The sequence below is a fragment of the Rhinoderma darwinii genome, chromosome 1 (genome assembly GCF_050947455.1).
Source record: "Rhinoderma darwinii isolate aRhiDar2 chromosome 1, aRhiDar2.hap1, whole genome shotgun sequence".
NCBI classification, from domain to species: Eukaryota; Metazoa; Chordata; class Amphibia; order Anura; family Rhinodermatidae; genus Rhinoderma; species Rhinoderma darwinii.
This window is the reverse complement of record NC_134687.1, coordinates 478,109,091-478,125,417: the sequence shown is the minus strand read 5'-3', so window position 1 is coordinate 478,125,417 and position 16,327 is coordinate 478,109,091. Positions and strand designations below refer to the sequence as shown.

The 16,327-nt window shown below is 41.3% G+C and overlaps 1 protein-coding gene across 3 annotated transcripts in view; it reads right to left on the bottom strand.

Annotated features, from left to right (window-relative positions):
* RSRC2 (arginine and serine rich coiled-coil 2) overlaps positions 1–16,327 on the bottom strand; it is a 54,818-nt gene that overhangs the window by 25,725 nt on the left and 12,766 nt on the right. Inside the window, exons 3-7 of one of the 3 annotated variants that reach the window (XM_075834120.1) lie at positions 15,945–16,022; positions 11,020–11,226; positions 10,521–10,646; positions 10,302–10,427; positions 10,147–10,226 (exon numbers count right to left, since the gene is read on the bottom strand). In XM_075834120.1, coding sequence (XP_075690235.1) covers positions 10,147–10,226; positions 10,302–10,427; positions 10,521–10,646; positions 11,020–11,226; positions 15,945–15,952 — 547 coding nt within the window. In that variant the 5' untranslated portion in view covers positions 15,953–16,022. The remainder of the gene's footprint in view (positions 1–10,146; positions 10,227–10,301; positions 10,428–10,520; positions 10,647–11,019; positions 11,227–15,944; positions 16,023–16,327) is intronic. The other 2 variants (XM_075834128.1, XM_075834113.1) reach the window with 2 other exon arrangements.

Below are 16,327 nucleotides of genomic sequence, written 5' to 3'. Positions count from 1 at the left end.
TATGACAAATACAAGTATTTACTAATACATACAAGTCAGGAGAGCCTCTTAAGAACAATATCAGACAAACTTTTTTTCCTCATTGTCCTAGAACTCTTGAGGACTGTAAATTGACTTTCAAAAGCAGAGCTACACCAAGGTAGGGCTGGGAGATGAATCGAATTAATTTGATTAATTTCTTAGTCAATGTCTCGGACGATTGTTTTTTTTTTTTTTTTAACAGGATCGTTGAATCGATTCTCTAGTGGTACTGTTGCACCGTGCTGCAGGAGAAAGATCAGCCTCGTCACCTGTCTGGTCCGCCCCTCGCCTGAGAAGCTGCGTTCCATCCCCACCTAACTACGGTTCTGTACTGAACAAAATGATACTGTACAAACAGCAGTTCTGCGGGGAAGGGACTCCTAGTATAGTGCCACACCGCCCTGTAAATAGCACCCTGCCTTTGTAGATAGCACCACCACCCCCCTGTATATAGTCACTGTAGCTGCCTCTAGGAGCAGAATCCCCTGCCAGAGCATCAGCTTGATAGGGGACCCTTGACGTTGGGTTGCGAGCTTTGCGTATTTTGGCCAAAATAACAACTAATACCCCATGTTTCATGGATATTTCTTACTACGTATACTACACTTTTTTTCAGGACGCAGCCGGGTCTTATATGCTGGGAGGGCATGATGTGCTGGCGTTTGGTTTGGAATGCAGAGCAGCCCGCTTTAGCTAACACTAGCGGCGTTACAAATAGGCTGTTATTCGGCAAGATACGCCATGCCTGACAACCAGCACATTATCCCTCCACGTATTACACATAGTACTGACACCCCATGTACTATTCACAGCACTGACCCCTATTCATCACATTTATTTATCATTTATTTTTATTACATTATTACACAGTTCTGACACTTTCATACATACATATTTATTTTTTACCATACATTCACACCCTAGCACTACACTAACACTGACACTCATTTATCGCACACCTTTGAGCACTTAGTTCGCCACTCCCCTCAAGACTAGTGGGAGGGGCTATCACTATTTAATGCACACTCCTTCTGCAGCATTCTTTGAACCGTCTGCGTCCTGATGGGAACGGGTTTTCACCCACCCACCTACCTAGTAAGTATGGCCTTTTTTGTGGTTTTGATGATATCTATGTCCCATTTTTTCTGTTTGTGTTGATAAAGACCCTGACAGGGTTGCAAGGTCATGCTTGGTGAACAAGAAAATCAGTTTTTTCAACTAGAGTGCTGGTATCGTTCTCATTTTTTTTTTATGGATTTGTGAATTCCATTGTACAACGAGTTATTTGATTGCGTGCACCGTTGGTTTTGCTGCCGAGTATCTCTTATTATGATTCTAGGAGTCCCGTTCACATGTACCGTGGTTAGGCTGGGAAATCCGGTTGAGACAGACCGTTTTTCTCTGCCCAATTACGGTTGTGTGAATGCGGCCTTAATGTCATTTATTTCAAAATCCATGGTGGAGGCAGTACTGCCCAAGGTCCTGCTCAGACTTCAGACACTATCATGTAATCTCTCCCCAAAGTGCCCGCTCAGCAATATCTGCCTGGCCCTGCTGCAATTTACACTGCTCTTGCCTGCAATGTGGGAGACCGGCTGAGGTGGTGATGGGCAGAGGCATGTTAGTGCACCTGCCAGGGAACAGGTTAACAGAAGTTGTAATCAATTAGATAAGACATTTTTCCAATTGTATTTCTGATCAAAATGTATCTGTAGTGGGGGGCGTGGCCGCAAGCGCATGGAGTAGGACGTGTGTTGTTCCAGCTCCCTAGCTCCTAGGCTATAATCGGCTAACATCGGCTCTCACAGTGCTCATCTGTGATTTTAAATAGCATCACCGCTAACCGGATACCGTCACGATACTTACCCTGTCAAGATCGGGAGGATTCGTAAGAAACCGGCCGCTGCAAAGATGACGGAGTTCTTCCCGGCGGCGAGGTCCCAAAATGGCGCCGGATCGCCGTCTTCAGAGATGTCAGGAGAGCCTGTAGCTGACCGCAGATCTTCTGGGGCTGTTAGAGGTGCAGGCATCGCAGTCTCCTCACCCTGCCTGCCTCGGTCTTCGGACCCTGCACTGCTGCATACTGGGTCTCAAGCCGGACTGTTCTCCTCCAGGCCGCCATCTTCCCCAACTGAGTACTGCTAACTCTCCTCCAGACCATGTGCTTAACATAGCGTCCGAGATGCTGCACAACACAGGGGCTGATAAACCAGTGACTGAATCTGCTCTTAAACACCTGCTGCACGATTTTCATGCTTCTATACAGCAGTCTATTCAGCATGCATTCCATGATTTACAGAAAGATTTCATGGCCTTGGGGGATAGAACCTCTCACATTGAAACTAAGCTATCAGAGTACTCTGTTGCTCATAATGATTTAGTGGACTCTAATATCTGTTTGGAAGAACAAGTGGAAGTGTTATCGTGTAAAATTGCAGACTTGGAGGACCGGTCACGTCGAAATAATGTGCGCTTTAGGGGCATCCCTGAAGACATCACAAACGCTCAACTGGTGGAATACTTAATGGATCTTTTTGTGGCCCTACTGTCGGAGACGCCGCAGGTAGATTTGCTGATAGATAGGGCGCATCGTATCCCTAAACCTAAATCCCTGCCGGCCTAGACACCAAGAGATGTGATCGCCCGTATACATTTTTATCACTTCAAAGATAAGCTTCTACTGGCAGCAAGGAAAGCAACCTCCCTACCTGAGAGATTTAAGAATATACAGCTATTTGCTGATCTCTCAGCTTCAACACTACTTCACAGGCAAGAATTTGGGCCCACAACACGTGTTTTACGGGACTGCCAGATACCCTATAAATGGGGGTTTCCTATTAAATTGGTTATTTCGTACAAAGAATTCAAGCATGTAGCGAATACTCCGGCTAAAGCCGCGGCGCTCATTACCAAGTGGAACCTGGAGACTGGGGGACTATCAAAAGCGGGATCTTCTCCACGGCTCCGAGCTGTCTCCCCATCTAAGAAAGTGCACCGCCTTGATGAGGAATGGCGCGAAGTTCGCCACCGTCGGTCTTCATTATCTTAACCTCCAGGGGGGGTCTCTATTCAAATTTTCTGTTATTACTTACACTGCTGGAATGCATTGTACATGTATAAGTAGCCTCCATGGAGGCAGTTATTCTGTGCCAGTATTGGATGAGCTTTTTGCTTTATGCTTCTTGTTTGGACGGGATGAGCTCTCATTGATATAGCCTAGGGAAGGGTCATGTCTGCTATTGTTGATGCAGATTTCCCTCCCTTCTGGGTTTGTACTGTCTGCTTGTCAGATAGGACCTGGATCGATATGTTTAGTTTTTTGTTTATGGATCCGCAGGTTGGATCCGGTAGTTCAGTCACTCACACTCACAGGTCATATTGTACTAGATCCCATGGATGTATTGAGAATAAAGGTGGTGTTGTTACACCGCGAGATAGGCTCCTTCACACAATTATATTTTAACCGTCAATATGGTACTTAAATTTTCTTCCCTGAACACTAAAGGGTTAAATAGTCCTTTCAAACGCTCTTTGTTATGGGCTGAAGCTAAGAAGCTGCAGACATCTGTGTTGTGTTTACAAGAGACGCACTTAAATCAGGCAGACACATTTCGTCTAAAGCACAAGCATTTCCCCCACATATATACAGCCCCGGCAGTTGCAAAGAAAAGAGGTGTGTCTATTATAATTAATCACGCGGTTGCATTTGTACAGGATCATATACATATTGAACCCGGAGGCCGATATATCATTCTAGTGTGCCATTTGAATAATGTACAGTATACTGTCAATATATATGCGCCAAACACTCATCAGATCCGATTCCTTAATAGACTCTTCAGAAAGAATCATCAGATTCAAAAGGGGCATCTTATAATAGTAGGAGACTACAATAAAGTTATGTGGCCTTCTTTAGATACTACATCGCCTGGAGCGGTGCATTCTCCCTCGGAGCTATTCAAAATAATGTCAGGGGAGGGTCTGATGGATGTTTGGCGCTTGCAACATTTAAACGAGAAGGATTTTACATTTTTTTCACATCCTCATGGTACATACTCGAGAATCGATATGTTTTTTGTGGATAGGTATCTATTTGATAAGGTCTCTTCCTCTCAAATTGGACCCATTACGTGGTCTGATCACGCCCCTATCTCTATTTCAATTTCTGAAAACTTTAATAAACCCCCCTCATTCCCCTGGCGGATCAACCACTTCATCTTAAACTCCCCTAAATACCAAGATGCTCATGTAACCAACTTGGAAGAGTTCTTTAAATTTAATGTATCCCTGGAGGTATCCCCCACAATGGTTTGGTGTGCTCATAAGGCCTATATGAGAGGTCACTTCCTTAGTTTAGCAGCTAGGGGCAAAAAGATTAGGGAAGCTAAAAGAATTCAACTATTAGAAGACATTATCCGACTCACGCAGGTGAATAAAGTGACATTTGAAACAGGTAGGGCCCGCGAGATTGGTCATCTCCATACGCAATTGCACCAACTTGACTTATACAAATACGATAAAGCTTTGAGGCGACTGAAAGTCAAATATTACAGACATAGTAATAGAGCGGGAGCTCTTTTAGCGAAACAATTAAAACGTCAGGACCTTAAAGCTAGAATTCCCTTCCTTTACAACCAGCAAAATGAAACTTTATTTAATCCACAGGATATTGCAAATTCTATCGCACAATACTACTCCTCTCTCTATAATTTAAAACAAGACCCAGCTGTTCCCCAACCTTCCCCGTCGGGCATAGCAGGATTTTTGGACTCTGTCACTCTTCCGTGTGTCACGCCAGCCCAGTTGGAGGCCTTATCCCAGCCTTTCCAACTGACAGAAATTGGAGATGCTATAAGTTCCCTGAAGTCCCAAAAATCTCCAGGTCCTGATGGGCTTACTAATGATTCTTTTAAAAAATTTCGCACTATTCTAGGCCCCCAACTTTTATCTTTATTCACGCATATTCATACAACGGGTCAAATGCCTCCAGAAATGCTCCGAGCTACAGTTATAACGCTACCTCAACCGGGTAAACCTGCTGATAGACCGCAGAACTTCCGACCCATTAGCTTACTTAATACAGACTTAAAACTGTACTCCAAAATCCTAGCCACGAGATTAGCTTTGATACTTCCTCAATTGATACATCAAGATCAGGTTGGATTTATTAAGCAGAGATCTTCGGTAGATGGGACAAGAAGGTTTATAGACCTCATTGATTGGGTAGGGAGGAGCCGGACGCCTTCTCTGCTTCTATCTTTGGATGCGGAGAAGGCGTTTGATCGGGTGCACTGGGGTTACCTGGATGCTGTTCTTACCAAATTTGGCATCGTGGGGAAGGCTCGAGACATCATTATGGCCTTATACACTCATCTTTCTGCTACGGTGCTGGCCTCGGGGTATCAATCTTCCCCATTTCTCATCACTAATGGCACACATCAGGGGTGTCCGCTTTCCCCATTAATTTTCACTCCAGTGATTGAGCCATTGGCGGAGGTCATAAGATCAACCACAGAAATTAGAGGGGTAAAAGTTGGGCGAACTGAACAGAAAATAGGTCTATTTGCCGATGATGATCTTATGATTCTGACTGATCCCTGCACCTCCCTTCCGCACATTCTGACTATCCTGAACACATTTAGTGCTATTTCTTATTACAAACTAAATGAAAATAAGTCACAAATTATGAACATGGGCCTATCAGATCCTGTAGTTCAGAACTTGCAATCTTTGTACTCCTTTCAATGGTCGACTCGAGGGCTGACCTATTTAGGGATTAAACTAGCTTTCCCAGCCTCTCAGATGTATGCTTTAAACTATCCCCCGTTACTGGGCCAGATATCCAAAGAACTAGATGAACACCTTAAATTTGAGGTTTCATGGGTAGGGCGTATTGCAGCACTTAAAATGCTGATTTTGCCTAAAATTCTTTACCTGGAAAAAACAAAGGGCCAGAGTCGCGGCTCAGGTTCTTTATTTACCTGTCGCTCAAGGCGGTCTAGGCTTCCCTCATATTGCAGCGTACTATCATGCCTGCATCTTGGATCAGGTTAGACAGTGGTTGCACCCTACACAGTCGTTGCATTGGGTTCTCATAGAAAGAGCACGGGAAAATGTTAACTCCCTGGATTCATACTTATGGGCTTTGGCACTTAAACAGTCCAATCCCACCCCAACTATGTTAACCACCAGGGCTGCTCTATCTTCATGGAAAATGATGGTGGTTAAAAGAGGCCTGTTTCCACTAAGGTTAGCGGATTTACCCATTAAGAATCTCTCATACCTGTTACCTGACATGAACTTGTCTATGTGGGAATCGGGAGGAATTGAGAATGTTGGGGACGTGTGGAGTGAAGGTCTTCTTCTTACCTTTGCAGAGCTATCCACTAAGTTTCATCTGCCAATTACAGAATTTTACAAATATGTCAGAGTCCGTCATTTTTTGTTGGGAATGAGTAATACTTCATCTCCCCCTAAATCTCCTTACGAAATATACTTCCACCAGCCGGCTAAAATGGCTAAAGGGGTGTCCAAAGCATATCAGGCTATCTTGGAAAAGTTATACAACTCTAACCTTTTATTCGTTGATAAATGGGAAACTGATCTTTCGTTGCCTAAGGGTAGTGTAGACTGGGAAGCCACTTTCTCCCTGGCCTCTCAGCTATCCAACTCCACTCACCATCTAGAAGCCTCTAGGAAAGTCCTATACAGGTGGTACTTGACACCTCACCGCCTATCTCTCATCTACCCTAACTCATCTAATATGTGCTGGAGATGCTGTAAGGAAGTTGGTACTCTTCAACATATTTTTTGGTTTTGTTCAACTCTTAGGACATTTTGGAAGAAAATAGATAAATTATTAACCAATGTCCTACAATTTCCACTAGAATGTACCCCGGAGTTGGCCTTACTTGATGTGGGATTAGGCGATTTTCATTCACATGATAAGACCGTAATCTTCCATGTGTTGTGTTCCGCAAGAATACTAATTGCTAAGTATTGGAAGAAGACCTCCACTCCTACGTTGAATGAGGTGATCCAAAGTGTTAATCTAAATTGTATCATGGAACGTACGATCCATCAGCAGAGAACCCAAGTAACTCAGTGTCTCCATTGGGATAAATGGACCGATTCTCGCTATTTTGTTGACTCTCTCCACACATAAGACATTTCTCCTTACCAATGTATGATTCTGTGAGTAAGGTTTAGTTTTGTTTTTAGTTCTGTTTTTATTTGATTTGGTTTGGTTTGTAATGTGGTCTGGATTTTTTATCAAAAACTTAGTAAAAAAAAAATAAATAAAAAAATGTATCTGTAGTAGTTAAAAGTTGTGAAGTTATGTACAATTATAGTAATATGTTAATTTATAAAAAGAAAATAATTTATTAAATTATCTCTTGATATTTTTTTCAGTTGTTTTAACAGTAATAAGAAAATAGAGATTCAAAATCGAAAATCGCCCAGTGTTGAAGAAAAAAACCCCAATATCTAGATTTTATTTTTGGGCCAAAATCGCCCTGCCCTAACAAGGTGAAGCTCTAAGGCCTCATGCACGCCCGTGATTTTCGGGTCGGACGGTCACGGAGTGTCACCCGCGGGCCGCCCAAAAAGGCGCGTGCATTAATTTCTATGAGCCTGGACCGCAAAACACTGCCGTAATAAGACATGTCCGTTTTTTTGCGGTCCAGGCTCCTGGGCCATGCACGGAACGTGGAAACCACGGTCGTGTGCATGGGCCCATTGAGATTAACTGCGGCCGCAAAAATACGCTCGTGTGCATGGGGCATTAGTTCTCTTGACCGCACCGTTTTAGTAAATCCTTGCATACCACATAAATTAACAATTCTAGAGCATCTTTTCTTAGAGGAACAGCACGACGCAGCATTCTATTATTCCTCTTCAAAGTGTATGACTAAGTTGACAACTGGGTGAGGGAATGGTAACAGTTGTCAAAAAAAGGTGCTCCAGCATTGTCATTTCATGGGGTATACAAGTATTTACTAAAACAGATAACTCAGGAGAACGGACAGGACCCCTTTTAAGGGAAATGTCTCTAGAAATGTTTTGTTTTTTTCCAGTTAAACATTATTTAAGTGATTACACATTGTTTTTATTTTTTCACAAGTCAGGAAATATTATAAATTAGATTCTAATTTATAACATTTCCATGTGCTGGTCACTAGAGGGAGCAATTCCCAAAATTGCAGCATGGTCAATGTGGTAAAGCAACCTCATTGCTTTATGCTGCAAATTTGGGGTGGACACTCTCTCTCTAGTGTCCTCACACAATCCCCCCTCCCTTATTCTGGCTAGTGCCAGGAGAAGGAGGGGTTTGAATCTTTAAACCTCCTACACGGTGTGCCGCCATTTTCTGAGCGAATGCACAGTGTAGGATTAGATACAGGGCTCAGCAGACAGTATCACACGAACATACACAAACATAAATTACCTGCTCCTGCCGCCTCCGCTGGGTCTACGCTCCTATTCCTTGTGCCTGAACATATGGCCGGAAGCCACGGCCGGAATTAATCATCTGACTGTCCGGCAGCGGCTTCTGGTCCACATGAAAATGGCGCCGGATTTCGCTCTGTGAACGAGCTTTGTTTTGGTCCGTGTGGGAGCAGCGCATGCGCCGATTCCACACAGACGGCGTACGCTTCTGAGAATAGAACAGCTCTCGTTCGCATTCTCTATGGGGATGTATGTGCCGTATTCCATCTCTGTATGTGTCGTTAATCGACACATACAGAGATGAAAAAAAATGGCAGCCCCCGTGGAGAAGTAAAAGAACACAGTAAAAAGTAGAACATGAGAACACAAATAAATAAAATTTATGTTGATATATTAAAAGCAATATGATATAAAAAAAAAAATTTCATGACACCTTCCCTTTAAGGTGTGATTGCATTTAAAGAGAATTTTACCAATCAAAAAAAAAAACAGATGTTAAGAGTGAGCCTTAAGTTTGATTAGGTTCGTTTTACTTACTAGAGATATCGCCATTTCAGGTCTTGTTGGTATAGCCACTTTTGCAAAGCGCAGTAAAGGCCGGATTCACACGATTGTGTGCTTTTTGCGCACAGGCAAAAAACGGAGCGTTTTGCTTGCGCAAAAGGCACTTAACAGCTCCGTGTGGCCTCGGCATATGATGCGTGCTTTTCGCGCAGCCGCCATCATTATGACACTCCGTTTGGATGGTGCTTTTCGGTTTTCATTCATCCTTTTGACAGCTGTAGCGCGAATCACGCTGTTTGCACGGAAGTGCTTCCGTGTGACATGCGTGGTTTAAACGCACCCATTGACTTCAATGGGTGCGTGATGCGCGAAAAACGCTCAAAGAACGGACATGTCGTGACTTTTACGCAGCGGACTAACGCTGCGTAAAAATCACGCACATGTCTGCACGGCCACAGACTAATATAGGTCCGTGTGACGCGCGTGAAAATCACGCGCGTTGCACGGACGTATATCCCGTTCGTCAGAATAAGCCCTTAATAGTGCAGAAATATTGGTAGTGACTTGAATTTGCGTCTCAGAAATGTACAATAAAACTATCATTTTGCTAGAGTGTTCAATGAATACCAAAGTGACATTTATTTAGCAAAAAAGGCTGTCCTGACAATCCCAGAGATCAGTGGGGCCCCCAGAGTTCTAATATTTAGTACGTGTCTTGTGGATAGGTGATTAAAGTGATTGTTCTGGACAATAAATACTTGTTCTAGGAGTCCCTTGACAAGTCCAAGAGATAAGACCCTGAACAAAGAATCCTCCTCTATTAAAGGGGTAACCCGTATTTTGGATAAGTTCTTTAACTCAGAATTCCCTAATAGGAGGTAAGGGCTTTCTAACTAGACGATCCCTCCAAACCTGCAGAGTCAAAGGCCTTTTCCAATAAAAATGAAAGTGCCACTGTCATGAGGCAGTTGCACCTTAAAAAACAGGCATGTTTATTGATTGGGAACAGTTAATACAGAAAGTGCAGCAGTTGCGCCTGCAGCCCTAACTGCTCATAGCACTCTTGTAAATGGCACTGTCCCATGACAATGGCACTTTAACTTTTCCAAAAATAGATATTCCATATGGTTATAGAACACATTTAACACAAATTTTAGATGCTTCATTTACCTGCCACCATTTCTTGCTGTTTTTGTTTTTCAACCATTTCTTTTTCACGTTGCTCTTGGAGTTTTTTTGCCCTTTCCAATCTGAAAAAAAGGAATCATGGCTGTAAACCTGTTAGGGAAGATAATGGGAGAAAAAAAGAAAAATCATCCTAATACCTTCTAGCCAGGGCTTCTTGTGCATCCATTGCAGTATTTCTGCCTCGAAATGGAGGGGGACTAGGTGGTGTCCGGCTTCGGCTGCGACTATGCCTTCTAGGTTTATCAAGTCTCTTCTTTTTTTCACTAAATAGAAAGCAGTTTATAAGAAAAGATCACTTAAAAATGGAAAAACAATATGCAACTACGCAGTGCAAGTTAGTGAATTCTGAGACGCACCGACTCCTGCTCCTACTCTTACTCCTATGGCGGTGCCTAGATCTTGAACGAGAGCGGGGGCGCCTTTTACGATCTCGGCTCCTTGATCGGGATTTTCTCTTGTCGCGGCTTTTACTACGATGACGCCTATAACAATAAATAATCCTTCAGATGCAGTTCTTTAAAAGTTTATGTATCAACAATTTGAAAAACGCCAGTATTGTTTTGCCTCATACTGTGAAACTAAAAGTGTAACAAACTCACTTGTGATTATAAAGTTGTCCTAAAATATGCAAACTAATCTCTATAAAATTTACTTGATATGGTCAATATAAGGTAACTTTTACAGATTGGTTAACTTCTCAATGCAGATGTTGACATTATGTTTAAAGTCTTTACAGGGAGCCCAGGTGTTACAGGTTAAAACAGTGTATTCAGTTTTACAAAGTCAAGAAAAGTGTGGAAAATGAAAAAAAAAACAAAAAAATAGTTGGAAAAAAAAATGCTACACACAACTTACCTGTCACGTGATCGAGACCTGGAATGACTCCTCCCTCTGGAAGATTTCTTTTCTTTCCGTCGATGTTTTTCCTCTCCATTTTCTGATGAATTAAGCCTCTCTCTCCCTTTCTCTGAATGCTCTTTGTCAAGGTCATCAGATCTGTATTTCTTTGAGGATTTGTCTTTGGATTCATATCTTCTTGCCTGTTTTAACAAGAATTTGGTTCTTTCAGGAAAATAGTGCAACAAAAAGAGTTAGTATGAGTGTCAAATGATTGACATATGTTGTGCTGTAACTTCTGTAACCTTAGTAAAAATTTAAACTAAGGCTTCAAGTCTGGAAGTTAAGATTGGTGCCTACAAAAATCACGTGGACTCCTATACGATATACCTCAGCAGCACTCTTAGGAGAAAACATAGCTTTTTATTTGAACTCTAATTTTAAGCCACCAAAATATTTTAGCTTACTCAACTGCATGTGAACTATTAAAATAATTAACTGATGAGTATGAGAGATAAATGCAATCCGCATTCATGCCTCAAGTGTGGAACTCTGATGGTTTTCGAAGTTACATATAAAGCACTGCGCCTCTTTGGTGCTACTTGGATTCTTGAACTCTAGCATCAGCTTCTCTGGGTATAATTGTGGGGTCCCATGTAAAGGGACACCAACAAGCTTCAGAATGAGTAACTACATATACTGAACTACTTGCTTTCATAATCTGTATACAGAATTGTAGAGACAGAGCATGGCCTGTAATGGAAAGAAAACTCTTTGGGCAAAAAAAAAAATCTGTATAAAAATGAGGTTCTTAAAATCTAGCAAATGAACGAATAAAAGATCTGTGAAAATAATTAGCATTTTTATAAAAAAACAGACAGTAAATATATTGTGATTTTAGTGAACCAACAAACCTTTTTATAATCCAAAAAGAATAAAATATTTGCAGATTGATTTAGCAGGTAAATCGTAAAACCTTGATCAAACAGTAAGGTGCAAGGATTGCATCATTCAATGACGTGTTTGAGTCAGTGTTGATGTTGACAGTATATTCTCCACTTATAAAAACGGTCATTCAAATCTGCTTAGAATAGTGTCAGATTTTCAACTCTAAGAGCAGTCTCACAAGGGTTTAAAGTAGATCTGTCATATACAACGTTCAGTCATCACATTAAAACTTCCCGCCTATTATTGCGTAAAGCCCTTTGTGCCACCAAACAGAGCTCGCAATAAAACCTCTACAGGCTTCATTGTAAAGACCATATCAAGAGGAAGTGCCATTAGCATTTTGGGAGTATGTTTGTTAGACACAGGCAGTCTCCGTGTACCGAATTATTACCAGAAGCACTTCAGGGATCTCAGAACCCGCAGCAACATCGGTAATCAACCTTGTTTGGTGAAGACGTGTTATCTAGTTGCCAGAGAACCTGAGCTCCCAATGCTGCCAGTAATAAATCTATTAGAAAACAGAGACGGTCTGTGTCTAACAACAATCCTGTCGCAGCCCCTGACTACTGAGCTCTCTGGAAAACTGCTTATAAATCAGGACACTGGGAGCTATGGAAAGTCTGAGGTAGGGGGGACAGCGAGTATTTGTGTATGAAACTTTGCATGCACATACGCAGTGTGTGTATTTTTGTTTACTTGCTAGAGAGCCATGTCAGTGGTGTGCCCTCATAAACCATGAAAGGAGAGTGTCCACATAAATTGGCAAATACTTTCCATTATCAAATCATGCAGTGTGACACTCAAAAAGTTTAGCGAAGTGCCACTATAAGAACGCAAACAGAATATTAGGAGTATTTAATTTATCTATTAACCCCTTAACACCGAAGGACGGATATATCCATCCTCTGCAGATGCTAATTCGCGCAGGACGGCAGATATATCCGTCCTGTGATCGCACGGGTACTGACTGTGTACCCACGCGATCAGCGGCAGGAGCACAGCTGTTATACACAGCCTGGCTCCTGCCGCAATCGAACCCATTAAATGCTGCCGTCAATAGCGACATCGAATGTGTTTGACAGAGGGAGGGAGCTCCTCTGTCATCCCATAGGCGCCCCCGGAAAGAAATTGCAGGTCGCCGTCTGGTTTCCATGGCAGCCGGGGGCCTAACAAAGACCCCCAGGTCTGCCTTCAGCAAATGCCTGTTGGGCCATGTCAGAGGCATGGCCTAATAGATTGCCTGTCAGTTTTACACTGACAGGCAATAATGCTAATAAAGCATTATATATGCGATCAGCAGATCGCATAAAATCTGTTAAATAAAGTTTGTGGAAAAAAAATAAAAAAAAAAATTAACGTCAAAATCAAATAAAACTACTTTTTTTGCACAAAAAGTGGTTTTATTTAGTAAAAGTGTCAAAACAAATAACACATACACATATATGGTATCCCCGCGATCGTAACGACTTGAACAATAAAATGAACACATTAATCCGCCGAGTGAACGGCGTCCAAAAAAAAAAGCAAAAAACAATGGCCAAATTCTCTTTTCTCACATCCCCCCCATAAAATATTAAATAAAAGTAAATCTATAAGTCCTATGTACCCCAAAATAGTACTAATGAAAACTACACATTGGGCCGCAAAAATTAAACCCAGATACAGCCACAGACAGAAAAATAAAAAAGTTACGGCTCTTGGAACGCGGCGATGCAAAAACAAGTAATTTTTTTCTAAAAGGCTTTTTATTGTGCAAACGTAGGAAAAACATATAAAACCTTTACATATTTGGTATCCCCGTAATCGTGCCGACCCATAGAATAAAGTTAACATGTTATTTACGCTGCATAGTAAACGGCGTAAATTTATAACGTGAAAATTAAATGCTGGAATAGCTGCTTATTTTCAATACTCTCCTAAAATAAAGTTAATAAAAGTTAATCAATATATTATAAGCATCTAAAAACGGTAAAATTACAAAATACAACTCGTACAGCCTCACCCAGGTAAGCCAGACCTGACGGAAAACAAGGCATGCGTCACCAGGACAACAGCCGCGGTAAGTATGAAATGTTTCTTTTTTTACGGCTGCTTTAAAAAGAGCAGAAATTCTGCCCAAAAAAAACGCACCACATAGTGATGCAGTTTTTTGCACATTATGTGCTTCGGGTTCCTGGTCAGATATGCTGTGGTGATTTTACGCAGCGTATCCGATCTGTGGGAACGCGGACTTAGGGTGTTCCCACACGACACATTTTGTCAAAGATTTTCAGTGAATGGAAGTTGCAGAAATTCATGCACCTGCTGCAAAAACAACCTCATTTAGATGAATAGAACGGAGATTTCATCGCAGAAAGTTCCTGCAACAAAATCTACTGTGACTGCACCCTTAGGGTGCCTCTACATGTGCTGAATGGCACTTTTTCCTGCACGGATAATTACCACTCAGATAAATCACACACTACGGATTTGGGCAGAACAGCTTCTACAGATGAAACAAGTTGAAAGAACTTGTTCCAACTGCAGAAACCGTGCAGAGAAAAACTGTAAAAAAACTGCGTAACGTGGTAAAACGGCTTTGCAGAGTGGTAATTGGCCATGCGGCAGAAAGACGTTGCCATTCCGCATGTGTGAAAGCACCCTTACATGCTCCCCTCAGACCGGACAAAAAGTATTTGACAGATTCACTTTAAACGCTCTAAACAGCCATTTCATCCTGGAAGTCAGTGGTGGTCCGAGATCACTGACTTCACCAATGTGATCTTCTCACATGTATCAATGAAGTAGATCATTTTGACTGGACTTTTCCTTTAAAAGAGGACAATACAATTAAGCAGTACATGGAGTTTAATCTGTAAAGGAGAATACCAGACCACACTGGGTAGACTGATCTTAATAGGAGCTTAAAGAACTATTTGCTAATAACGACAGAAATATGAAATTTCGCATTCCCCAAGAGGATATAAAGGTAAAATAAAACTTGCACACACAGAAACACAGATGAAAATGGTTAGAGGAATGGTTGTTAACAGCACTTGCAGTTTTTATGTCAACTTATTGAACACCATTCCTATACCAAAACATATTGGCGTGCACATATCTGTTGTTCAGAAATACACTTAGTAAAATATATGGTCTGTATGACCAAAAAAAAAAAAAAAAAAAAAAAGATACTGCTATAGCGGGTAGCAATGATAGATTTATTGACGCAAGAACGACCCATTTAAAGATTCCTTTATTGCACTGTAATCCTTTTCGCCACCAGATGAATAAGTTTACCCCATGTGAATTAATTTTAAATGATCCCCATACAGCCCAATTTGCTAGATTAACAATGTGATATTTAAAATATAACTGCAGGCAAATAGGCATAGCTATATCACTGCTCCTTCTACGACTTTATGATATCCTACATATTTCGAAAAAAAACATGTCAATATGACAATATTTAGAAGTGTGGTGAAGAAATTTAGATAGAATTTGGGGGGGGGGGATCTTTTTAACTAAAAAATAATCCCTACAAATGTGAGAAATATGGTATGGAAAGCGTGGTTATGGAAGGGACACAATGAACTCTGATAACAAAATATATTAAATATCACATATCAACTAACGTAATCAGCTTTGGGATTATATTCAGTTTCTACAACACGGGAAAAAAGGATTCTTACGAACAGAATACATTGCTTTATATCGCACACTAAAAACAAAACAAAAAAAAAAAAAAAGGACATACAAAATATAACTTGATGTAAATACATCTAGAAGGGAATTCCACCTTGAGACAAATTTACAAGCCGGATTCTCAGGTGCCTGGGTACAATAGATAATGTATTTTTGCTGTAAATATTTATCTAGACAGAACTGCTGTCATATCCCAAGAACAAGAAAATACATTTGCTCAGTAGATCACTGCCTAAAAGGTGGAATTCCCATAAAACAGTTCACTCATGTATTTTATAAGGCAAGTAGGAGGTTGAATAACGGATAGTTACCTTATCATGAAGTAGGCTTATTATTTTGCTATCTGATTCTGGAGCGTCTTCAGTTCAGTCTCTTCGTGCTTTAGCACGCTGAGTATGATTTATTATAGAAATGTTATCATGTGGTCGAAGCATAATAATCAATTTTATATAAACGCTTCCTATTATGGCGATCACCAAAAATATCGTAAAATATTAGTCCAGCTTCCAGTATCAACCTTGTACCACTGTTCAGCACTTGTTCTATAGGAAACTGAGCATCCACATTATAAAGCGGTAGGAAAAAAAGTAAATATGTAGTGAAATGGCATCCCAGCTATGGCCAAATGTGCTTAACCCATAATAAGCCCATCAGGAGATAACAAAAGGTCTTCAGAATGCCAGATTTGCACCCA